Consider the following 26,125-nt stretch of genomic DNA (forward strand, 5'->3'; position numbering starts at 1 on the left):
TCCGATTAGATGCTGGGTGAATGTGTCTCAGTTGCCTGGAAGCGTGGAATGTGGGGTAAAATTTGTGGGTTTGGGTGTAATGGCTCAGCACAGGGGGGCTAATATGAAAACTCACACTGCACAGGCACTGAAAGGCAAAAGCAGACTCCAAATGAAAGCAGACTCCAAAGTGCGCGTGCAGTTACTCTTGATACACAGTGGACTCGCAGTTTACATGATAGAATTCTATATTCATGACTTTGTGGTGGTGAAATTCGCTGATGATGTTCGGGAAACATCTGGAATGATGGTGAGGCGCCTGTGTGGTGTAGTGAGGCGCCTGTGTGCTCTGTGAGGACAGAGGGCTTCCAGGACCCCAATTCCCCAACGCTCCGAAAATGCGATAGCATAACTTATTCATCATTACAGTATGCTGTGCTCCTTTCACAAGAAACAAATGCCAATACCTCGTCTTCGCTCACGAGCAAAACCTACTGCTTCCACCAGGGGGAGCAGCGGGTCGGGCCCAACCTGCAGCTCGCCCACGCTAATGGCGGGAGTTGGAAGGGCCCTCACTTAGTTACAAAGCCTGCATTTCCTGTACGTGTCACGTGACGCCCGTGGCGGCTTTTCCATAGGCCTGTCTGCGGCGAGCTCTCTGGCTGACCCCCCCTCCCCTCCCGAGGGGACGTTCCTGGCATATAGACGAGACTCTGACAGTATTGATCTGCGAACGCTAAGCGATCCGTCACTGACAGACTCTATTGCCCCTAATGTATCCCGTTACGGGCCGCTTCCTGTTTGGAGAGTAAGGCGGGGGGGGGGCTGTTTTCATGCGACACCTCCCCTGCCAGCCTCTGCTGCTGAAACAGAATTAGTGGTGAGTTAAGGGGAGAGAGGTCGGGCTTCGCCCCTTACGTTGGTCGCGGCCACCATGGGGTTCCCCAGGTCACACACCACCATCCTAGTGTCATTCTCCATCTGGTACTCGCAGTTCAGCCTTTGGGCAGCCTGGAAAGAGAGGGAGGGGCAAACGTGACGCGGTGAAATCGGCCTGCCGGTAATAATGCCATACATCACTGGGGCCCCTCGCAATCCGGCCCCATTCATTACCCGCCACTTCCTCCCGACCAAACAATGCCTCTTTCCCCTTTCCATTACGCCCGCTAACTCCGTCTCCAGCGACTGCTAATGCACCCGTGTAAATCATATTAAGACATGCTCTCAGCAAGGCAGATGCTGTCTGCCAAAAAATAATTATATTTAAAAAAGTTAGCGGAATTATACATGCAAGAGAGAGAGATATACTAATATAGCAAGGTAATAGCCAAAAGGTTGAATTAGTAACAAAGTGCTTCCTTTCGAGATAGATAATGTAATGCACCTGTACACCTGGCATTTCTCCTGTGAAAATAAATTAAGAAATAAAAGTCTGCATCGCCAAGACAAAGTTAGTTGAAACAAATGGAGGATTGTTAGCTTGAAATTGCTTAAGCTCAAAATAAAACTTCCTACATTAATCAGGCAAACTAATCAAGAAGTTTAAAGATTTAAAGACTAATTTTTGTCCTCCTCTGTGGCACATTCATGCTTGATCCTCGTAGACAAATGTGTAGAGAATAATATACACCACTGAAATAAAATGGAACCGTATAATGTAATGTAATGTCAATGTAAGATTCCTTTCTCTTTCTGTTCTTAGTTCATAGTCCGTCTTTATGTATAATAGTCTTGCTAACATGGTAAACATGTTACGCAAAAAGTGGAAACCCTGGTTTAGAAACTCTGGTGCTGTTTTCCTGGCGGGCGCGATAGGAGCGCGGCGCTAACATCGCGGAGAATGTCTGGTTTCGGGCCGCGGCTCGGCTGCGGGCTGTTTGGCTTGAAACCGTGCCTCGGCCAGTCAGACAGCCCGGCTCTGCGCGGTGATCTAATTCCGCCGCGTTTGAGACTGAGCAGACGGCCCCCGCGGGGTGACACACACCACAGACAAGGCGAAGAGTGTCCCAACCCGAACAGGGAAAAGAGGCCATTTACCGTCCGCTGGATACCCTTCCCCGCTCAGAGGGGAGACTGAGAACTCGAGGAAACGTTTCCACTCTGGGTCGCGGCATAACTGGACGGGAAGCCCCGGCTCTTTACATTCTGTTCCGCGGCAAAATAAACAGTTTAATTCGAAGCAGGGGGAACTGAAACGAGGGGAGCTCTGAAGACGCTCCGCAATCAAGAGCACATTAACATGCTCCTCTGTGTTTGCTTTAGGAGACACAGGGATCGCTAATAGCCTAGCATTAATTTTTCATGCTAATATTGTTTTATGTCTTTGGGCTGACTGATGGACTAAATGTCTGACAGAGAGGGTGAAGGAATGCTTTAAGAGGTACTGCTGAATATATAATTTGAGATTGAGGGTAAAGTTTATGGAGGCTGATCTCAATACGGATTGGATGTGTGGGGGTGGTAGGGGAAGGTTGCCCAAGCCACTGTGTGAGGGTATTTTTTTTTTTTGATGGAGACTTCATGAACCACAAAATCTTTGCTAACTTGTTGTTATTATTGTTTGCTAACTAATTATTGATTGGATTACAGGAGCCAGTGAATATCGACCAATAGAGGTCTGACCCACCGTGGCGTCATCGCTACACAGGTGACCATTAAAACAATGTGTGGATTCGGGAGAGTATCATTGGTGGCTATGAAGCGTGGTGGGTAATCACTGATCTCCAAACTGACTGGTTTGAAGTATGTTGTTTTTTGACTCTGAAATTCAAACTTTCATTTCGTTTCAATTTCATAAATTCAAAACCTACTGGGCAAAATATGATTCAATATAGAATATCTGTCAGATTAATGGAAGAGTGAGCAGAATCTTGTGCACACCTTCACCTTTCCGAGTTAGGTTAGGCCAGGCCAGTGGATCAGGGATGATGAACAAGCCAAGGCTGTGAGCAACGCATGGATGGGGCCATCAGGAGATCTCTTAACAAAATGCTGTTCTTCATGTTTTAAATTTTTGGGTGTGGGTCATTACCTCTCGCCTGCGCTCCACCCCGATGTAATCGGCCTCCGGGGGGATGAGCACGTGCAGCTCCGCCTCATACGCCCCCTCGCCCAGGTTCGCCGCGTTGATGGTCAGCGTGACAGGGTTGTCGTCTCCGATGACCAGCTCCTCTCGGTCCCTGCGCAGAGCAGCGAAATCACTGATCCCTGCCACCCTCACCACGCTCCATAAGAGAACACACAGGCCTCCACTATGCAGGGCTGCAGCTATGCTTCTCAGGCCCCGGACAAAATATATTTGGAGGGAAACCCCAATAAATTTTGTAAGAAATTAAAAATAGTTAAACCCACATCCTGGGCCCCCCTCAGGCCTGGGTCCGGGGCAAAGTTTCCCAGTTGCCCCCCCTATCTGTGGCCCTACGTCTGTGTTACTGCGCAAGGCCGGTCTGTAAACACTCAGTCAGGCCCTGCTCACAGACGCATTGCACACCACGGCATCAGCCAGACGTCATGCTATAATACACTTCAAATGCAGGCGCAGTATAAACAATGGGCAAATGTAACTTTTCCCCCAGAATCACGGAGGAGAGGGACAGAAGTTTCCTTTGTTCATTATTCTCCAACTAGTTACACATGTTCATTCGAGGCGACGTATTCTAAACAGAACAGCATTCGATTTATAGGATGTGGAGTTTCACATTCTTTCAGTAAATGTGGGGATCATTTGAAAAATCTGTTCTCGAATTTGACATATTGTACAGTTTTTCTACTGAAATGTTACGTTTTTCATGTTTCATGTCCCAAAAAAACACTGCGCGGATAAATCTTTTTTGACAAGTAAGCCCCCTTACATTGTGGCGGAAAGCCGGAGGTCGGGGATGCACATGTTGTCCTCTCCGCAGTCCAGCAGAATGAAAGCCTGAGGGTGAGGTCACATCCCCAAAGCCCCATGTCAGACCCCACTGAACAAACATGAGGGAGCGGATCACACAAAGAAACATCTCACTGTTACATGTGAGTTAACCAAGTCTAGGTCTGCTGAGGGTTTTGATCCGTGACATTCGCAGGCAAGCCCAGGGGACCTGTTGCTTCTTCAGGGGTGACATAGCATTCTGTTACAGACATTAATTCTATGCTACGTAAGGAAGCTTCCCCACTTTGTTCAGGTTACATGCAGGGGAACAGTGCAACAGGTCTGTCAGCACCAGTGCAAACTGCCATTCCAGACTGCCTATTACTCCCAGTTCCACTTTAGAACCTTCCTCAGTCTTGTAGTGACTTACCTGCTCATGGATGAAGGACTTGGCGTAGTGGTCCAGGATTGGTCTAAGCGTCAGACCAGGAAGTGGGGAAGTCTCATCCAGGCTGTAGTTGAAAGCCATGCTGATGGGAGTCAGTTTGTCCCGAAACTCACTCTCCTCCTTTAAAGTGAGAGAGAGAGTGAGAGTTTCTATTCAGAAGAGCCTACAGTATACTTGAAACAGTCTATTACCAGTTTTTAGCCTCGAAATGCATTTGTTTACATTCAGTTTTTCTGGCAGTGTTTAATGTATGTTCTATCAATACACGATTTTGACATTACTGTGCAACTCCTGTTCCTAAAAGCCTGTTGCATGATAAATCAGTAACCTAGCCTGACTGTAAGACCTTCCCAGGCCGGCTCATGGCCTTGGACATGGGAAACAACCCGGGTTAACACTGTGTTACTAACATGGGTGGTATGCAGTGTCATTAACAGTTATTCATTTATTTACAGTTTCCCTGCACACTGCCCAGGGAGAGGACCAGTGGGAAACGAGCATTATGTGAAATATGCTGTTACAGTCAGATCGGTTCTCTTGATACGCTAACGAGCGATAATACCATTCCGCCGAGCACTGATTTGTGTAATTAGCAATTCAACTCTCCCTTGGAAAACCGAATTAGAACCAACTTGTCAAGAAATTTCCCTTTGGAGAAACTCTGTTTATTCTCATGAAAAGCTACATTTTAATTAAAAAAAAATGTTGCTGTTGTTTTTTGTCATTGTTTCCCGCTGGGGTTATTTCTATCAAGAGGAATTCCCAAATAAACACATCAAGTTCCCTAAAACCTGGGTCATAGTACTTCCCAAAAGAGTAAAATATATTATATTTTATATAATATAATACATGAATTGCCACATTCATATATCAGTGTACAGTAACACATGCTAAATGAAGATGAAATTACCTTCTTTTTCACAAGAGAGAATGCGTTAGACTCACTCTGAGATACACAGTGAAACTCCGGCAAGTCTGACTCTTCCTCTTGTCAATGACGAGGGCCCAGTGGTGCTGGTGCTGGTGGGTGTCGAGGAACAGAACCCTCTTAATGGCCCCTTTTTGTTTCAGCCAGTCCAGTTGTAGCTCTGAGTTGAGGACTGGGGGGGTGGGGGGGGGCACATTAATCACACTGGTCAGAGACATGCCTTCAGTACTTTGGGATCTACTGGGCTCAGTTCAGTCTTGAGACCTAGAGACCCAGACTGTTAAACTCACACAATTTTAGGTTCGTTGTTGGACCTTACAGGGCGTAACGGCTTCTGGAAACAATGCATCTGCACAATCGCTGCATTGATAAATACTACAGAGACAACAGAAGCTCAGTCGCTCAGAGAGATCTAAAATACACAATCATTCCAGAATTTTGGCATGGACCCTCAGCACCCCACCCCCTTTCCCTGCATTTTAAAGAATTAACCCTCTCGTTTCATTTGCTCCTGCCGTGTCAGAAATAAGCCCGGCACACATTTTCATTCGCTGTATGATTTACCTGCCTTTGGTACCTTCACTTTACTACACCTTTACGCAGACAGAGACGCCGTTTCCATTTCAGGAGAAAGCCCTTGTTTTTCCACAACAACCAAATGAAGAGCAGCTGCTCACCCACTGCATCTGGAACTCCGACGCCCGACGCCTTCGCGCAGACCTCCGCCGTCAGGCTGCAACAGAGGGGAGAGAGGGGCGAGAGGGGAGAGACGGGCCTCCTTAAAAACAGATTCACATGTTCTTCACATGGGAGCCGGGGGCTTCCTGCCTGCACTGTGACAAACGTATCAGCGAGCTCTTAATTAACTCATAACTCCTGCCTCTCATGGCAGAAGCCTGAAACTACATTAGACAACCACTGTGTGTAAAACACTGCAGGGATGCACGTCCACAAACCCGTATGATGAATATGGTTATGACCAGTGTTCATGTAAACATTGCGTAAATGTACAAATGCAAAGTATGGGAACTAATGCTAGTACTAATCCCGATGATTAGAGGCTTTGGGAAAAATTACTCCAAGGTCAAACCCACCATTGAATCACAGATTAATCACTAGTAATAAAATGGTCCTCCCATATAAAAATGTAAGGAATGTTTTCTATAAATGCAAATATAAAATTGATCAATTAGGAAATTCAATATTTACAAAATACTTGATATTTGTCAAATGTCAGAAATGTAGGCAGTGCTACTCATATTAATGGCATTCATACTCATGCATGAAAGTATCAATAATTAATATATTTTCATGGAATTTTTTATACAAAAACTTGTGAGATATTTCAAAAATGCACATTTTATAACATCTTCATTTATTCTCTGTTGCCAAACCAATGTTTCTCTTCAGCAGTAACTCTGCCTCTATGTTATGCATTCTGCTTGACAATGATGCCTTTCAGCAGCACCATTTCAGACAAAATTCTATCGACTGATTAGCTGTCATTCATAAAGGCATTCACTGGCGTTTACCTCTGGAACTAAAGTAAACCACCCCTGGTAAGATGACCCGCCTCTATTAGTGATGGTTTTGAAAGGCGTGACTGGCCTGGGGGATCGGCTTGCGGCCCCCTGCCGGCAGAGATGAGGCCCAGTCGCGGGGGCGGGACTGAGGGAGGCTGATTTACGACGGGCCGAGGGAGGACACGTGCGGCAGGTTACTCCCAGTGAATGTGGGCGGGGCCCGGAGGGCCCCTGGGGCTGGGAACAGGTGGGTCCGGTTAGCTAAGAACAGCGGTGGGAGCCCTTTGAGTGACAGTGCAAAGGAACGGGGGCGGGGCCGAGGGTGAGAAGTCAGCTTGCAGCCTGTCAACCATTCACCGTGACAAAACTTCTGCACTGCTCTCACAGGTTATCACTGTCCTGGAAAGGCCTTCAGTCCACAGAGGGTATCTGAGGTGATGGCATGGGGCTATAACACGCAGGGGAAGATGGTTCCTCTACAAATCAGCCAGCCTGCTGTCTATGTAGGAGGTTGGATAATTTACACTATAATTACATCACATTACATTCATTTAGCAGATGCTCTTATCCTGAGAGAACATAAATACATTCACCTGACTTATATGAGCAACAGTGCCAGACTTGGCTAACAACGAGCTGATTGGTACTTGCATGGCAGCCTTTCACCTTGACGTGTGAGTGTGTGCGTGTGTGTGAATGGGTGAATGAGAGGCATCAATTGTAAAGCGCTTTGGATAAAAGCGCTATATAAATGCAGTCCATTTATCATTTTACCATTTACCACAACGTTCCGCTGCCAGTGAGTGTACATGCATCAACATTAAAGCGCTAATGCATGTTAACAATGAGCAAAGTATAATTCCTGAATACACACAGACACAGATAACATACATAACATGCCATAAAAAACATAGAATCATACAAAGAACTCAAGTTATATGTAAGATAGGCGTGCTGAGGGATAGGGATAGAAGGGGAGCCAAGATGCAGCCTGAAGAGGTAGATCTGCCATTTCCTGTGGTCAGGAGACAGACAATGTTCCCCAGTCCTGACCACTATGGGAAGTAAATCTACCACTGAGACGCCAACACAGACAGGCATTATTACTGGGGAAAGAACACACACCGGTGATGGTCAATTAAGGGGATAGCCAGTAGCTAGTCCCCCGAAAACAGTTCATTTTCTTTCTTTGTTTCTTTGTCTTTTTCTCTCCAATTGTAAATACCAGGTTGTAACTGCAGGTTCCTTTCATCTCTGCAGTATCCTCTGTCAGTTCAGGGGGGGCATGGTATAATGTACATCCTCTGACATGGGTCGCTGATTCCTACCATTGTGTAGATCACCAGCTGAGCTGCTGCAGTCACTTCACTGTGTGAATGACCCAGCACAGGCAGGCTGTGGACACCTCGACTAACAAGAGCAGTGGCTATTGAGCAATGAGGCGAGAGTCTGGAGAGACTCCACAGGTGAGACTCTGACCAATTACACACCACCCCATGGGAATCCTGGCCACAGTCAGTGCTGGCATCGTTTGGATTCGATTTGAATGGCCTGGCACATTAATGCACTAGAACAAGTACTTCTGGACACATCACTTGTGAGCCTACCTAAGGTTCATTTTCAAACTGAATGACTTGTGTTTCCCTAGAAGAGTTACATTTCATGTGAAGCTCCATGCCATATTTTAAACAAAACTTAGAAATTACTTTTTAGAAGAACATCTTTAAGTACCTCCTCCCATTTCACCTGTCCCACACAAATGCCAGGGGCACCTAAAGCACATGCTTGGTTACCAAACCAGGTTACCTCTTTAGCTGCTAATCACACTAGAGGGAAACAGTAATTGAAAACACAGCGTTCACAACAAAGCGTATAATATGCTATTCTTAGGGCTAAATGATGTAGAATGCGGCAGGAGAAACCTCAGGCCTGAATATTTAATGAAATAATTTACAAACTTTTTTCTGGTAATTGCTCCTTAATGGATTCCAGGGCAGTTTAACTGCAATTCGAGTCCAGCTCTGCCCAAAATGACTTCCTGCCAAAAAAAGAGCCTCTGGAGACAGTGAGGTGAAGCATTTCCTCCAGCGGGATGGGGGTGCCGGGGAGGAGGGGGGGGTCTCTGTACACAAACAGACCACGAGACTGGTACCCCTCTCTTATCACCCGCAACATCAGCACGCCACAGGAAATGGACTCCTACGTCGTGGACCAGCGCGATTAATTCCCCGGAATTTAATAACAGCGACTTTTGTGGAAAAGCACATCCCATCCCGCTCCTAGGCACAATCCGTTCTCATTTTTTAAAAATTGCAGCTAAATATGCTAATCATTTACTCGCAGCTCATTAAATTCATAGAACACTGGCTAAGCTCTGGCTCTTGGTGGTATAAATCACCTATTGGTATGACAATTTGGATTTTTAGTTGACTCTGATGACTACATTGCATGCATTTTCTCTTTCTCAAAGAGTTTCATGTCTGTGGCACAAACCTAACATGGCTACATGTATGATTTACATTCTAGCAGACGTTGGTTTTCCTCAGAGTATTCCAAAAGCACAGCGGACCACACTGAATGTGCTCCTTTCAATGACAAGTCACCTTCAGTTGACCCCTCCAGGTGTGATTATACATATTTAATTAACACTAATGTCTTGTTACTATGGAGTCAAATGCCAGAGGAAATGGATTTTCAATAGTGCCCTTTTTACCCAGCCCACCAGCAAGTCCATGCCTCTTACACAATTAACCCTGATCCTAGCCCTGGGGCTGACCCGCAGTCCTCAACGACAGCCCCGTTTGGCATGCACAATTAAAACAGACTTCTGGGATGCGCTTGGGGGGCTGTTAGTGGCGTCTGTTTCAGCCTCTCCTGAGAACTGGCCATGCTGTACCCATGTCAGCGGCTTGAACAAACAGGGTAGGGGCGAAGGTACGGTCAGTAGTACTACAGTTACGAGACTGCCCCTGTAAATAACTGGCTCCATTCATTTGTGGTCTAAATGCATAACTCTGAAAGCCCTGATATGGACACTTGACATGACTGAATCATGTCACTGTGTATCAGGCACAAAGCAGACACTTTCAAATTGATAAAAAGTTCAGGTTGATGCAACTCCTAAGCTCTCCCTCTGTTAATGTGTTTACTATGGTTCTTGATCTGGTTTGTTACCCCCCCCCCCAGATCACACTTTTTCAAGTTTTGTTAATGTGCCGGACCTTTGTTTTCAGAGTCCACCAGACTTGTGCTTTTTGTCAGTTTGCCCGAAAACCCACTCTTTACCCCCACGCCAGTCCTGTGGGGTTCGCTGAACAAACAATCACAGACCTACAGTGGCCGACCCAGACAACCACACTTGTCCTAACCAAACAATCCAAGTTTAAAGCCCCAAGGCCATACATGACACTGCTTAGGGGTGAGAAGAGCACCATTCAACCAGTCTGTTATGGAGGCAACAGTAGTACCTAGTCCAGAGAGAATGTGACTGGGAAATATGCAGACCGTTCTGTGATCAGACCGACTGGCCAGCCTAACACCAGAAAGCCAGTCTTTCACCGCTCTCTAGACAAAAAGCACGCAGCAAAGGACTGGAGCGTTTAATACAGCTCAGCCCCCTTCAGCATAGCGGTTATAAAGCCCACATGGAAAAGTGCAGCCAAACTGGATCTCTGAGTTGATCTGGAGCCTCACTGTCTCCTCCACCATCATGAACACACATACTCACTCATAAACACACATGCATTTTTACATCTTAGCCATTTGCCAGACACTCTTTTCCAGAGAGACAGCTTACATTCTTCACATACAAGCCATTTATGCAGCTGAATATTTTACTGAAGTAATGCAGGTTAAGTTCCTCGCCCAGGGGTACAGTGGTAGTGGCTGGCCTCCTACTGTCTTTCAGTTGCAAACCCAGTTCATGCTACACTATCACGATATGTTCACATATATACACATCCATACACAAACACACATAGACATACCCATTTATCTGAATACTCATGCATGCTCACACAGAATCACACTCACACCTGCAAACAAATACATACACACATTCAAGTGCTTAAACACACATGAACATGCACTCACTGGCACACACTTACACACAAACACACACTTGCACTCATGCATACCCACACATACTTAAACTGGCAAACAAATATGTATAGGCACATGCAAACACCCAAACACACACAAGTAGACACACACATGCACGCAGACAGGCCCAAAGTATTTGTCTGAGCTGATCTGAACTCACTCCTCCACCGTCACACACACCCCAACACACAGACATCAGACATGTACTCACTCACACACACACACACACACACATACACACACACACACACACACATTCCAGCTCTTGAACCCTGAATGAAGAATTTGTGCAGCAGTCCAGCAGATGGTTTAAAGTTGCAGAAATGCAGGGCATCACCATGGTGCCAGCCCCCAACCCCCATCCCCCCCCAATGATTGTGTGCGTGGGGTGAGAAACTCTTAAATGCTGTATTATCAAATGAAACCTTAAGAGATTTCCCACAAAAAAATTCGGCAATATTTACAAAATACCTTCCACTTGCGCATGATTTATAAGCCAGATGTACTCTCCCAAAATGCACAACTGCAGATGTGATCTAACGAAACCTTTCTGTAGCCCTCTCTTCAACAGCCCCCCTTCAACGGCCAAGCAGGGAAGCGAGATACTGTATCTGCACATTCGGCACTTAAACGGGGCAGCCTTGATAACGTCCTTCAACCCTCCGCGTCTCTGCCCCCCCCTACAGGGGAGTGCGGGTCTGGGACATGTGCTGGCTGCTCCCTCGCCTCCACGAATTCGGGGAGAGTGTGAACCAATCGGTCACGCCGGAGAGCTGACAGGCCAGGGTCGCGGCTAAGATGCGGAGGCGAAGCCGGCAGGGGTGCGGGAGTGGGGCGGCGGGGGGGATTGGTGTGGGCGGGGCCTGGCCTCCTTTCCACCATCATTCACTCACCAGGTCACCATGGTGTCCAGCCCGGGCAGCAGGCAGCTCTTGTTTTCGGGGTTGAGGATCCTGGGAGTGAGGCGCAAGTGGGCCTCCACCGTCACCACTGGGCGAGCCCTGCGGGACAGGGGAGATTTATCTCCGACCGGCGCATTTTGTGGACTACAGAAACATGACCTTCATCGCCAGTTCATCTTCCTCCTATCATTTACATGCACAGTACTGTAAGCCACTTGAGTACTCCCTGAAAGAGTTTAAAAACTGCCAGCAAATGTAGTCCCGGGGAAAGTATATGGATGTACAGTACGGTACAAGCGCCTTCTCCACACAGCTTTGTGATTCGTGCATATTTGGTACAACCAGACACTTTCCCAGGGTTTGTTTAATTGTCAGTGATCCCATAATATGCAGTGATAGACAGATGCAACCTTATTTTGAACCTGAGAATGTGTCTATGACGCACATTTTACGGTATTTTCGTCAAAAATAGCTCAGCTTAACGACATTCTGATATTCAGAATAAAATTCACATTTAAAATGATCCAAGGGAAACTTTGTTCAGTCAGACAGGGTGCTTTAAACATCAGAGGGCATCCGTCTGGGGCAGCTCTCTATGGTATTTCACAGACTTGACCTAAACAGCACTTATCTGGGCCAAAATAAATTCGGATTAGGCCTACTTGGCCTATGAATTACCCCCTTTAGCATTTACCAATTTACATGTCTTCCCATGATCAATGAAAAGGCATAAATATAAAATCCATGATGGACAGCACTGCGATATTATCGACAAGCAATCAACAAAATGGATTCACTGGATTCAATCAAACACACTTAGCCAGTATAAGGACATACGCAATTCAATCAAACTACAGACTTAGTTATTGACAAGACGCAGATGTTGTTTCATATTCAATCAAACAAGACTTAAAACGTTCCAAGACTGAAAAGCCGGGAAATAGGAAGAGGCATGGTCTGAATATTGTGCTGCCGGAGCTGTGGGTGAAAGCTTTTTTAACAACCAAGTAAACTTAACATTTACAAAGAATCACTGTTTTGATAAAACTGATAAAGTATAATAAAAACATATAGACTAGAGGAACATCATTACACGTGCAAAATTTTAGGAATAAAACTCGAATAATTAGCCCTTTTCCAGTTTGTATGAAACATTTTTTGACAATAATGAAGAGGACTGAGATAGACACTGAGAAGTCAGGCAAGCTGTGCAGAGTAAATATATATTTCAGTTGCTAACAGTTGAATTAACCATTCATAGGTTAGAATGAACCATTGTTGGGTTCCATACAACAAACAAATAACTCAGTAGGTATTTGGTGATATTCTGATAGTGTTCAATGATCCATTAAGGAATTCATACATTGCTTCATGCTTGTGCTGCAACATACTAATATACCTTCCTTTTTTCCAACAAACACAAGTTGATCACATCATGCTCATGATGCATAAATAAAATAAAAAAAACAAAAATGAATGACCTAGGACCAGTATTTGATTGAATTGCATATGTCCTTAAACAGTCTAACAGTATTTGATTGAATTTGGCCTTTTGTATTTTATGCTTGAAAATGTCTGCATTTTAAACATTTCCCAGGAACAAAAGCTCAAGGAGTCCACATCAAGTTCTGAAAGACTACTGTAGTTATACCCATCTCTGCTGGCCACAGTGAGCTATTACTACTCCAAATAGGAAACTGTTCTCCAGATCAGGTCTGTAACCTTGGTCCTGGAGAGACAGGGCCCTGTTTCACGAAGCAGGATTAGTGAGTTAGCTGGATAACTGCACTGAATAAAACCCAGAACACTCTGAAATCTGGAACATGGACTGAAGTTGAAAGAGCCATTCCAGGTTTTACTCAGTGCAGTTACCCAGCTAACAGTAATCCGGCTCTGTGAAATACCCAACCAGGATTTTTGGCAACCCACGATCAAACCAGGAGAAATTTATTGACCCATCCTACCTGTAAACCACTGCTTTCCCCACTCCAAAAGCGCCAACAATCAGATCTGCAGTGGGAGAGAGCGAGAGAGAGGTGGGAGGTGGGGGTGGGGGGAGTAGAGAGAGAGGAGGACGACATCGCGTTAGCTTCAAAGTGCTCCACAGCTGGGAATCATTTCGGGGTCTCCACCAATCTTCATCAAACACAGACCTCTCACAGTTTTGTGATTTTGCATAAACGCAAATGGCACCAGGACCAGTGTTATAAATAACGCTCTGTTTATTCAGAGTGGAGCTTGGAATAGCCTATTCCCAAACAGCCATCTTTCTAGCTTCATAACTGACCCATAGCAGTTCATAGCGGTTCATATTCTGGACCTTTCTGACCCACTGATTTTCATATTTTCTAAAGTGAAACATTTTGGATAGTCATGTTGCAGTTTAGTTACCAATCATTTGTTGCATGATGTGCTAAATTATTAAACAATGTAATCAACAGTCACACTATTTAATGAAGCTTTTCAAATGCTGTCTTGTAAACTGAATGAAGTTTAATAAGTGGTGTAATAGCAAAAATACCACCCATAATTAAACCCAGATTTAATGAAAGCATACCACACAACATTAATATAGTGGAGGGGTGGGGACTAAATTACTACACCAGAACTGGGGCAATTCAACTTGCTTTATTATATACATCTGCGGAATCTGTGAATTGAATCTTATAATAGTTAAATAGATAATAGTTAATATTTTGTTCAAGGAATATTCTGTCACCTATCTGCATTGTTCATGCCATAGTCACACTGACTCATACTCATATCCAAGTGTCTACATTTTAAACAAGAGAGCACTAAGCTTTATGTGAATATGTACTGTTTATTTGTATGACTAAACATCTTTTTTAAATCTGAAATTCCCCAAAACAATTAAACAAATGCTATAAATTGAAATCCTTGGTTGGATGAATCACAAATATGTTGAATTGTGGTTATGGGCAACACAACCATACAGTGCAGGCTTAGTCTGCATTTATATGGAATAAAATTAGAATTAATTACTCAAGTACATGTTAAAAACATGACAGCTAACAAGCCAATGCCAGGCTAGTCCATAACTCTATGGCAAACAAATGCTGAAATCAGAATTCTGCCAATGGTTGTTTAGAGTGGAATTATCTATAAACCAAGTACAGGATCAAAAGCAGTCTACTGGTCAAGCAAAGCATCAGAACACAAGCATGCTTCTCTGACAGACAGCACTGTGCAGTGCACATCATTACTTTTGCTGTTCACATCTGAAAAAAGCACATTTTCTATAGAACTCATAGTAGATGCCATGGCCTGTTCCACTATTTCACATGACTTCAAAAATAGTGGCTGTAGGGGCTAATTTAATCGAAGAACCCAACATCTGGATACTCCATCTGTGTGAATCAGTGGCATCTGGCATGAAAATGTGTTATAGTGAGACTAAAACATTAAACTTTTCGGCGAAATCCCTATGGGCACATACTATAACAAGGGCCCTGCAGCTAAGTAAGACCTTTGCATTTTTGATGGTTTTGTTTTTTGAGGGGGGGTGAAGGTGCAGCTGAAAAGGGAGAGAGGGACAGGGAGGGAAAGGAGAGAGCAGTGGCTCCACATTTTTTGCCTTTAATAAACAGGCCTGTTAAAGTAATTCAGTAAAGGTGTATTCCACAAGCAAATCCTTTTGCCACGTTCATTCTTGGGGCCCGGGGGAACGCAACTTGACCTCGGACTTAAAACATAACGTTTTTGCTCTCATTCCTCTGGTATTTATCTGTCCAGCTTTTCCCCTTTCCTAAGAAATTAAAACTTATTCCTCCTAACAGATACCGCTGTGGTTTCATGATCCTGATTCCAATTTGCTGCACAGTTGGAAAGCAATGACTGACGCCTAGGTTGATCTGAGGTGAGTGTGCATTTGGGGTAAACAATGGAGCAGCACATTGTTTGATGGCCAATAAAATCTGCCCTTTGTGCAATACAATGGTTGCTACACAAAATCCTTGGTGCAAGCATTGGCCCTGGCATAATAATATGGGCTGTTATTAAATTATTTCCTATACTTATATGATGGGCCAAACAAGACTAAATGAGATCCTCTGCGCTGTCTGTTTAGCATTGGAATGGAATTTGAAGTCACTGACAAATTAATTAGCATTACATTACGTTAGATTCATTTAACAGATATCCAGGGTGACTTACAATGTAGGAGAAACATTAGTGCAGTCAACTGATTTATATGAACAGCAGACCTGGCTAACAACATTCCCAGACCAACATCGCTAAAGCACTAGTGCAAGCTATCTATGCTAACCAATAACCAAAACCCACATTCTGAATACATGTAGACTGCACTTATAAAAAGCCCTAAGAAGAAAAACATAAAAAATATTAACTTAAATCCATGACAATACCATAACCTGAATATGCTAAATCAGATGTGGGAATGGTAGTCGTGATGTAGTTTGAAGAGGTGGGTGTAAAAGATGTCCTGACCACCATGGGAAGCTCATTCCACCACTGCTGGAAAAGCCCAAATTTCAATTGGCAAGACCCAACTCTTTGGTATCTGATTGCAATTAAAGTGGCCATGACCCTTATGCCCTAACCCCCTGACCTTCACCCACCACATAATCACAGCCCTAAGGCCTGCTACCCCTCACCCTTACACCCGCAAATTATGGACAAGGGCATGAGAGTCACATGAAGAGTAGTCGCTTAAGATGGTAGCACTCTGTTGTCCAGTCTGTAGGGTTAGTGGTATTGGCCCATGTTCTAGGAATACGATACTACTGGGATTTGCCATGCTGCTAACTGAGAGGGTTCCAAGCTCACCTGAGGAAGGGCAATTTGTGAAGAACAAATTTGTCCAGCACTGTGTGAACTGTGTAAGTGTATTCAGTGCTGCCTTAGGAAGTATGTATGCTTGTATGCATGCATGTGCAATATAGAATCCCCATGTCCAGGTAAAAAACTGATTGGCTCTGCCCCTGCAGGACCAATTGAGAGCATGTGATTGGAAGATACACACAGGTGGGGTGGGGACTATGGAAATGAGATGAGAGGGAGGGTGAAGAGGTTATGCTCTGGGGAGCCACCGCAGGCCTCCAGGCACCGTGCACATGTGGCATGTGGCCGATCCTGGGAGAGAGGGGCTATTATCCCAGCCGGGAACAGGTTTTCCAGCTGTCCTGTTCACAGCAGACATAGCCAAGGGCACAGATAGCCGAAACATGCTGTCTTAAAGCACGAGGAAACTGCACATATAAATGGGGAAGAGTGCAAAGGTACCTACTTAGCGACAAAATTTAATGAGTCCGTAAAAGTTGCATTGAACTGAAAGTACGTCCATCTGGTCTTTGAAAAGAGAAAAAATTTTAAAAACGCTCCTATACAATGGTATAGTATGGAAATCACTAATAGATGTCTGCCACAGGACGTCAATGGCAAACCATTACATTTTGGAGTGACGGTCACGCTAGCTCGTAAAAAAGATCAAAGTTATTCCTGTCTTTGAAATCCGTTCCTTTACTGGATTGATCGCGGCAAATGAAATTAAAGCAATTTTATATTTTTCTTTTTTCAACATTTCAACCTGCAGCAAGGCTCTTGATTACAGTGCCACCCACAAGTTTCAGTTTAACCCCTTGAGTAATCCCAGAGGGCTTCCCCGTTTATGGCGTCTGATGGATTTTTCATAACCCTGTCACCATGTCGCGGGTCTCTCTCTAATGACACACCGGCGCACACACAAAATGGGGGAGATTTATAAAGTGGCAACTTCTAATCTTCATTGGCGTAATGATCTAAGCCTGGATTGGAGTCTGGCACAATGACAGGCATGTGTGTGCGTCATGCAGAGGCGTGTGGTATTTACACAGAACTCCATTTCCTGTTTGCCAAATGAAAGATCTGAGGGGCTCTGTTATTAGTAGAGGATAACAAATGAATGCGCGCTCAGCCCAGACTGTTCCAACACAAAGATTATATTAAAAAATACTTTCAAAGCTCTCCAAGTCCCAGCAAAAATAAATTTGTAAAAATGGGCTGATTTCATGACCACTTTTCTGTTAATTATCTTTAAAATGCACATTTTATAAACTGAACAATCCCATATACAGATTATTTAAATCCTATACAATCATAAGGACTTGTTAAAAGCCTGCTGTCAGAGTTGTGATTGCCTTATTTTTATTCACATCACGCGTCTCCTGAAGATACACTACAAAATGCACTAAACAGAAACGTGAAAAAAATAGTTTCTTTAGATCATTCAAAAAGCAACCGCTCATAGTGGCATGTAAGCATAACAAAATACCACATCATTACACTCCAGACCAGCTGACATTTGAAACTTTCAGCGCACAGTTTAACAGACTGTGATAACCCAGACATTGCTGGCCTTTCCTAAATCGCATTTGCATGCAAATGTTTGTGAATCTGCATGGCATTTTACATTTTCACTTTAATAATTGATCATTAAATGAAAAACACAACTCAACATAATCATGATGTGTCATATGATGACAAAAAGGGATTGAAAAAGAACACATGGGGTTCCAGTTTGTTTTTTTCCAAGAACATCCTTAAATTCAATCTTCCAAATTATTAATTCAGTATGTATATGGAAATAATGTCATCATAGCGGTTCTGAAATATTGTTTATTTTTGTTGTTAAATAATGCATGTATAAGAGTTATTCCATATAGTTTCTGAGCTACCATGTCTGTGAAAACTGTGAAAAGCACTTTATTTTTTCAGGAATAAAGATATTTTGACCATGCTGAAGATGGACTGCACAATAACCACCATGGAATGTTGCCCTGACAAATCAATCTGTCTTTTCAGTATTACATTCCCGAGGAAGAGATGCTCACTCAACATTTACCACCACACCGTTCTGCATTTAATGCTTTCAGTGCACCACTTTAAGAGCACTAAGATTTAGTAATGACATGAACGGCTCTCCTGAACTCCTGTGAGAGGCAACTTGCTTCCTCCAAAGGATGGTGCATTGAAGGTGTGTATGGAAAGGCAATTTAGGTTCCCACAGGACCTTCTCCTAGGATGGACCAGTGAAGATGTTCTCTGTATATGTACTAGGCAACAGAAGCCTGCAATGGACTGCAGGACAAGCCAGCAGCCCAATCCATACAATCTTTACGCAGATACCTGCAGGGGTGTTTTTGCACCCAAATATAAATCCAGACTTCATACAAGTGGAGGCGGGGGCAGAATAAAAAATATTTTGGGCAAGGGGTTTATGATAGCTTTCTAGAGAATGTTGTGCTTAAAATATCTCCTGTTAGCATAGGGGGCCAAACCCAGTTTGATTTAAAAAGTAACACTTCACACATGACTCTGTTTCCCCCCATGCAGCTAAGCTGCACCGAAAGATGTATCTGGTGCTCTTTTAAAGACACTGCATCGGGAGAGTAAATCAAAACCACACCTTTGTTTCAAACGAAAATACGTAGCGGTTGAAAAAAAAACGTTCAAACTTTTCAACAGAAGACTGCTTTGGCGGCAGGCCCTGATTTTTTAAAGGGACGGTAATTCACATCATGCTACCGATTTCGGCTCCACCCACACCCATCCCTCGGCCTGCGTCCGCCCGGGTGCGTAATGTCTTTCGCAGACGGGCTGGAGGGGAGGGGACGGAATTTTCCACTCACCTGGATATTCGTTCTTGTCCAAGTCCGAGTCCCCCCTCAGAGTGAAGCCGAAACCCGCTGGCATGGCCTGCGAAGCCCAGACCCCCTCCAGCACCTGGGAGGCCTGGAGCCTCAGCCCGCTGCTCTGCCCGTTGTAGATGAAGACCCGGCCCCGCCGGTCCTCACCTGCGAACGGCGCCCCCACCGCGACATCTGGGGAAACGGGAAAATGAAGAGACGAGGGATCCATCAGCCTCCCAGAAGCGCCAGCCTGAAGAGGCTACCAAAAGCGCAGCGCTGCCAAGCAATTAACCTTGAATCAACAGCAGGATCTACACATGTTCCAGACATCATTTCTTGCAGCATGTTTCTCTGGAGCAATGCTGCTGAGCTGAGGTCTTTTTTAATAGACTGATGTGAGTTCATGAAGGTTAACTATCATTTAAGCAAGCCTGCTCTTATCAATGTCTCACACAAAGAGCAAGTTTGGAGCCCAAAACTACAAACGGAAAGGTCTACAGACTGCATGGACCACCACATCGGAGATGAAAATGACAGCGATGGGTTTACTGGAAAAGCAGAATCACAAAAAAGCATCACCATTTTATGCAAGCATCCTCAGGTTTGGATACAATAGAAGCTGGACTTTCCACTCTTCCTTCACCAATGCAATGGGCCTTCTGTTTGGTCATCTCCAGAGACTGTTTCACAGCACTGACAAACAGATTGTTTCACAGCACTGACAAACCACCCTCCAGGTCGGGTAGTTTGAGTCTGATAGCCAGAGCTCACATGTGCACACATTTTTTATGAACGTGTTCTCAATTAACAAAGCAGAATGCTTGAAAACTTGCCGGCAGTGACTTCTCCATGAACACGGTCTGTGATTAAAATCGCTACTATATAAAAGCGACCACTTCTTCTCTCAACCTGCTCTATTAATATTTGCTCTGTCATTATCATTTTCTTATAGGTTGCCCTGACACAAAATGTGCTTGGTGATGAGAAGGCAATTAATGTTTCAGTATTCGATGTTGGGTGTTTGGTGAGATCGTTTCCATAGAATGGGATGCATGACAAGATGAAACAGGGCCAGATACCAGCATTAATAACAGGATGGTGTGTAATTAGTTTCATACACTCCTGGAATGATGTTAGGTGCACTTAAAGAGTTGGTCTGTTAGTCAAAACATAAAGCTGCACAAAGTAAAGCAGAAACACATTAGGCTTCATTAGGCTATGTTTCTTCAGTGTCTCATTGATTTCGGCCACCCAAACGCTATTTTATGGAGAGCATAGGCTTCTGATTGGCTCAAAAAAGTAATCAAAGAATGCATTTTAGCTCCATAAATTAGAACTACTCAACTCCAGGTCCTGTGAGCCACAGCGCACATGCACTACACCACCTGATATCATTAATGAACTTTCTGAACCAGGAAGGTAAAATAATTAGTGAAATAAGGTGGTTGGAGCAAATACCTTCAGACTCTGTGGCCCATTGAGCCTGAAGCTAAGTACATTGCATTAGGAGTTGCTCGATTTAAACCAGCCCACCCTGAATCAAATTTTATTCTGAACTTAACCCAATGGAAAATATTTTGTGGTCTTCAAAAAGCAGCCATTCAAATATTAAAATCTAAATATATCCTTGAAAAAACAGGGAATTTAATAATCCTGCAAGCTGATGTACTAGAATCCATTCAGATTGCCAGTGCAACAAGGTACGACGGTTGTCAAGACTTGAATTCACACTAAGACGCGAAAAAGACGTCGTTTTGGAAAACATGCCTTTATCAAGAATTACCAATGGCACACCGAGGACTGTCAGAACAAATGATTATCTTGCCAACAGAGTGTGAAGTTGCTCACAAAATAGACTTCAAAGGGTTGTATGGGACTGTCAAATAAAAGTGCAGAGCCGAGCAGCCTGGAAGTAAGACGAAGAACAGGACAGCATGTTTTCCATCTAAGCCAACATTTTCTTTTCACCGTCATGTCAATGTATATGGCACAGACGTATCAAGCTACTTCATGAAGGAAACGGGAAAAACAGCTGGCTTTCAACAACTGCATGCAGGTAAATAGAAAAGCAAATGTTTACCACCAGAATATAAATCTTACTTGGAAGTTTTTTTATTTATTCTACAAGACATTACATTGCAAGAGAACGATTTCTTATATTGCGGGACAGCACAAACTGGCCAAAGTAAACTGGCCATCTTACCAAAGTGAAATGCAGTGGCAAGCATTGGCAGCACCAACGGAAAGTCATTCATGTAAACAGCCAATCACATGATTCTCCATGCTGAATGTTAACCGCACAGCAGGGATATAAATATACACAACAATGTTTTATTTTGACGTGAACCGTCCGAGCTTTTTTCCTAGACTTCATCACTCATGACAATGTATGTGAATGTTGCTCAAATCCCCCGTTCCTTATGAGAGAGGACAAATCAATGAGCTGACCACATCTTCACCATCTACTACACGTACAAGGCATAGGTCTTCATCAGGAGAATTCATGAACAAAAGGGTTTCATTAAAGTTTCCTTACATCCTGCCGTTCATCCATTTTTGTCCCAGGGATCACTCACATCAGAAAAGCATATGGCAGTAGGAAACAGAGTAATGATACATTTTCCCCCATAAATGACTGATACTAAAATTGGTTTAAGGCCCAGCAAAGGATCAGCATTAAATGTGTATTCCACTCCTCCTCATCAAAAGTATATAAATCCTTGAGTGGGTTGGTTTGGCTGGGAGACGTCTACACCTGCATCCCCCAAATGATCTTCAGGAAGAGGTGCTGAAAACTACACAAAAGCATCTCCTCGGCGCTCCTGACTCCCCAAATTAGGAAGGAAACACACTGTGACGTGAGGAACCATTTTTACACCCGTTATCGTGTTGCTTTAATTATGGCCATAGGTGTGGCTTCTTAATGACTGAGTCAGGCCTTCCGTTCATGGTTTTTGACAGAGTGTTTCCCAAAGTGTTTTCCTCTCCAGCTGTGGTCAGGCTGCCCCATGGGAGCAGCCACTCAATGCTCTGTACATTATCTCATTGTCTTGACTGATACTGATTTATTGATTGCTGATTGCACTAAATTGGCTACCGCTGATGCTAGATAATGGTTTTCCCATATCTGAACATTACAAATTAGCCACACAAACAAGCTTTGGGTTTCAGAAAGCTGAATCAAAAAATGAACAGAAGAAATAACTGAACCAAATACATAAATCCATGAATACACCAATTAAAGGTTGTACAGTACATTCAGAAATGTCTGCATAGCAAAGATAATGGTGCACAAAGCTATACCAGGATCACCCCTCAGATAATCTGTTATCTCAAAGGAAGTACAGAGTTAGTTTACACAGTCTAATACTGCACATCCTGACTGACGAAATTGCCTTTGACTTGGACCATTTACTCATAAAATAGGACTTCCTCTGTTCCAAAAACAAAACATTTCAAACAGACAATGATTGGAATAAAGTTCAGCCTTTCTGTATCTTTCCTGTTGAAAATGCCTGCCCAAGTGTTTGGTCTGGAGTGGTCTGTGGAGTTCGGAAGAATCAGCGAACAATCAACAACCCTGAAAGGTCAGGGTGGCCCGGTTGACTTCCGGTGTGGCTACTGGTTGTGTCCACTGTGGCTTAACAGAGCCTTAGTCAAGTTGCGGTGTGGCACAGCACAAAACAGAAGCGAGTGGAGGAGCCTTACCGTGAAAGCCGTCCTGGTTCAGGTCCCCGAGAGAGGCGACTGCACTCCCGAACCGGCCAAAAACGTCCGTCCCCGAGAGGACGATGGGGTCACTGAAGGTCAGGATGTCCTCCTGCAGGTACACATAGACCCGGCCCACCTCCTTGGGCTTGCTCTCAAACTCCCGGTCCATGTACAGAGGTGCTCCCACAAGCACGTCGTCCTGGCTGGAGAACGCAAAGAGGCACACAAGAGGTCAGATTTTAAAACTTTTTAAAAAATCTTCTGCGCAGCAACGGAGGGGGACATGTCAAGTGCTCTTACATGTCATGACAATGAAATGTAAAAATGAAAACATTCTCAGAGATATGGCGTAATCTTAAACTGGAAAACATAAGCCAAATGTCCATTTCATTTTCAGATACGTATACCACAGGTATTTTGACTGCTTTAATGTATCTAAAATGGCAAATCATAAATACATGTCAGCAGACAGAATTAGCCATGACTTTATTGAGAGAATGAAAGTTAAAAAGATTTGTTTTAAATAAAGTGTATATATTTTTCCCTGAATTAGAGCGCTGCTGAGGAATTAATAACAATAGCCAGAACATTCTGGAAAATGGCCATGTTCTCACTCTTGATTCTTTATTTGCAACATAATCTTTGTACCAGGGGAGTGCATTACACATTCTTTAACTTTAAAGAAGCATGTTGCCATGAAAGGCATGACAACAATTATTTCTTCAAAACATTCCATATGTAATTTCCCTTATTTACAACAGACACAACCACTACATACTTTCCTAACTCTCTGCACAGTATCACAAAAGCCCAATGAAAGTGAACTTCAAAACTAAGAAATACAGCCAGCATCTGGTCCAAGAGCTCAGGGCATTCCTTTATGAATGAATAGACTCAGTGACAATAATCATATTTTCACAGTCCTGTATTGTTTCATTCATAAAATTTTCTCTTCATCGACCCAACCATAACATTTTTAAACAAAATTACTGAATGAAAAAATTCACACTAAAACAACAGATTTTATGCGACACACCTTTAACGAGACAAACATGAACAATTAATCCAAAGACTAAAGTGGCTAAAAATCTTTTTTTAAAATAGCATTAAATTGGATGTTATCCATGGTGACAGAACCAGATACCCTTTGGACTCTCTTTCCTGTAAATATGAATTGAGTAAATTGTTCCAAGATAAGGGTCAGGTTCCACAAAACATGAGGACATTATAGAGGCCGGCCACAAAAGCCAAAGTCTCCAAACTAAAATGGGGCTCCCTTTTCTCAGTCAGCACATAGGATACATGTGTCTGTCTGAGAGAGTTGGAGCCGTCTTTATGGAAGGATCCCTGATACTTGGCCACTGCTGAACGATCCTTTCATTTGAGTGCGGGCATCAGCATAATTGCTCTAAGGGACAGAGAGAGACGCATTATGCTGGAATCTTAGCCGAGTCTTTTTCCGTCTCTCCCACCCGGCTTGAGAATACATTGGCAGAGCAGAAGACCCTGTGCTGTTGCAAAATATGTATGAGAACTTTTGTCTTGGTAATATAGGGGCTTAAGCCTTCTAATGCCTTCTTCTTCTAATACTCTCTCTCTGTCTCTCCCTCCTTCCCTCTCTCTACTCTGTCTCCCTCCTCCTTCCCTTGGTAGCTGCCAAGTGTGTAACAAGGCATTTAAGTTGAACACGATCTACTGTTTGATGTCTGCTGATTCTTGGAAATTCAGTTCAAACGTCTAGTGTCATGGTGACTTTTTTTTGTTTGCTTGTTTAATTATTTGTTTGTTTGTTTGTTAATTAATTTAACCTTTATTCAACCGTTATTTAACCTGTATTTTACCAGGCAGTTCAATTCAGTTTGGTTTATCATCAGGACGATAATCTAAACTGCTAAACTTACCCATCGCCATTCAGATCACTCACAGCTACGGTATAGCCGAAATATGAGGCCATCTGAAAAGAACAGATGCAGACGATAAACTCCCATCTCTGTGATTTAAATGATGACAAATGTAAAGTCACATTCTACTTTTATAGCATAAAAAACAGTCTTCAGCTGAAAAAACACCCTTAATAATCATACCTGCTCTCCAGTGAAATTCTGAATGAATGTTAAATTAGTTGAATTTATTACAGCAACCTGCATGGAGATAAAACACATTGAGCAGAATCATACATTTGAACCAAAAAAACTAAAGCATTTTTGTTTTTTTGAAAGTTTTTAAAGGTCTCTGTCCGGGAAAGTACATACATGAAGTACAAACCTTACAAATCACTGACATAACACTCAAAACACCGGGTATAAACAAAAATCAGTGGCCATTTTGTGGAAAAAGATGTTAATTACTCCCAGCAGACTATTATTGTGCTAAAGTGACACAGCTTGACGTGAGTACACAGTTGAAATGATTACACAAAGGCATTTGCCCGGAAACACAGACATGCAAACGCAACCAAAGAGGCCAGTTTTGTCAGCTTGCAACCACTGTCTCTCCCGTCCCCCGACCCCATCCGCACACTGCAAACCTCAGCCACGAGGGAGTCAGGGAGGCTGGGAATTCCTTCATAAGGCCTAAAATAACAACCATATGGGGCAACCCAGAGGCTACCATTCCTTCTGAATGGAGATTGAAGAACTGAAGAAATGACCCCCTCCCCCCACCACCCAATGTGAACACGCACGCGCACACACACACTTACACACACAAAGACATACAAAGCAGAACAAAACACACATACACGCACACATGCACACACACATATATAAATACAGACACCAACACACATAGAAACACACACACACACACACTTTCAAACTATTGCACACACAATGTCATATTGTTATACGTATATGCTCATGTGCGCACATATGCACACGCGCACACACACACACACACACACACAGTCACAGTTGGGCTAACTCAGGCTGACAGCTGCTTCAGGCTGAGCTGGCTGCCCCAGGTCTGGGATCAGCTGAACGCAGGCTGGTGGTTGTGTGAAGGCCTTCACCCAGCAGGGGCACAGAGACCTGGG

The 26,125-nt window shown here is 43.7% G+C and overlaps 1 protein-coding gene across 1 annotated transcript in view; it reads right to left on the reverse strand.

The window, feature by feature from the left end:
• Positions 1-26,125, reverse strand: part of itga8 (integrin, alpha 8) — a 69,578-nt gene that overhangs the window by 28,203 nt on the left and 15,250 nt on the right. Inside the window, exons 10-21 of the mRNA XM_035404745.1 lie at positions 25,176-25,232; positions 24,993-25,045; positions 23,089-23,294; positions 19,381-19,572; positions 13,699-13,744; positions 11,726-11,833; positions 5,886-5,941; positions 5,226-5,380; positions 4,263-4,400; positions 3,831-3,898; positions 3,011-3,158; positions 898-990 (exon numbers count right to left, since the gene is read on the reverse strand). Of these exons, the coding sequence (XP_035260636.1) occupies positions 898-990; positions 3,011-3,158; positions 3,831-3,898; positions 4,263-4,400; positions 5,226-5,380; positions 5,886-5,941; positions 11,726-11,833; positions 13,699-13,744; positions 19,381-19,572; positions 23,089-23,294; positions 24,993-25,045; positions 25,176-25,232 (1,320 nt within the window). The remainder of the gene's footprint in view (positions 1-897; positions 991-3,010; positions 3,159-3,830; positions 3,899-4,262; positions 4,401-5,225; positions 5,381-5,885; positions 5,942-11,725; positions 11,834-13,698; positions 13,745-19,380; positions 19,573-23,088; positions 23,295-24,992; positions 25,046-25,175; positions 25,233-26,125) is intronic.

This window comes from Anguilla anguilla, chromosome 1 (genome assembly GCF_013347855.1).
Source record: "Anguilla anguilla isolate fAngAng1 chromosome 1, fAngAng1.pri, whole genome shotgun sequence".
In the NCBI taxonomy this organism is placed as follows: domain Eukaryota; kingdom Metazoa; phylum Chordata; class Actinopteri; order Anguilliformes; family Anguillidae; genus Anguilla; species Anguilla anguilla.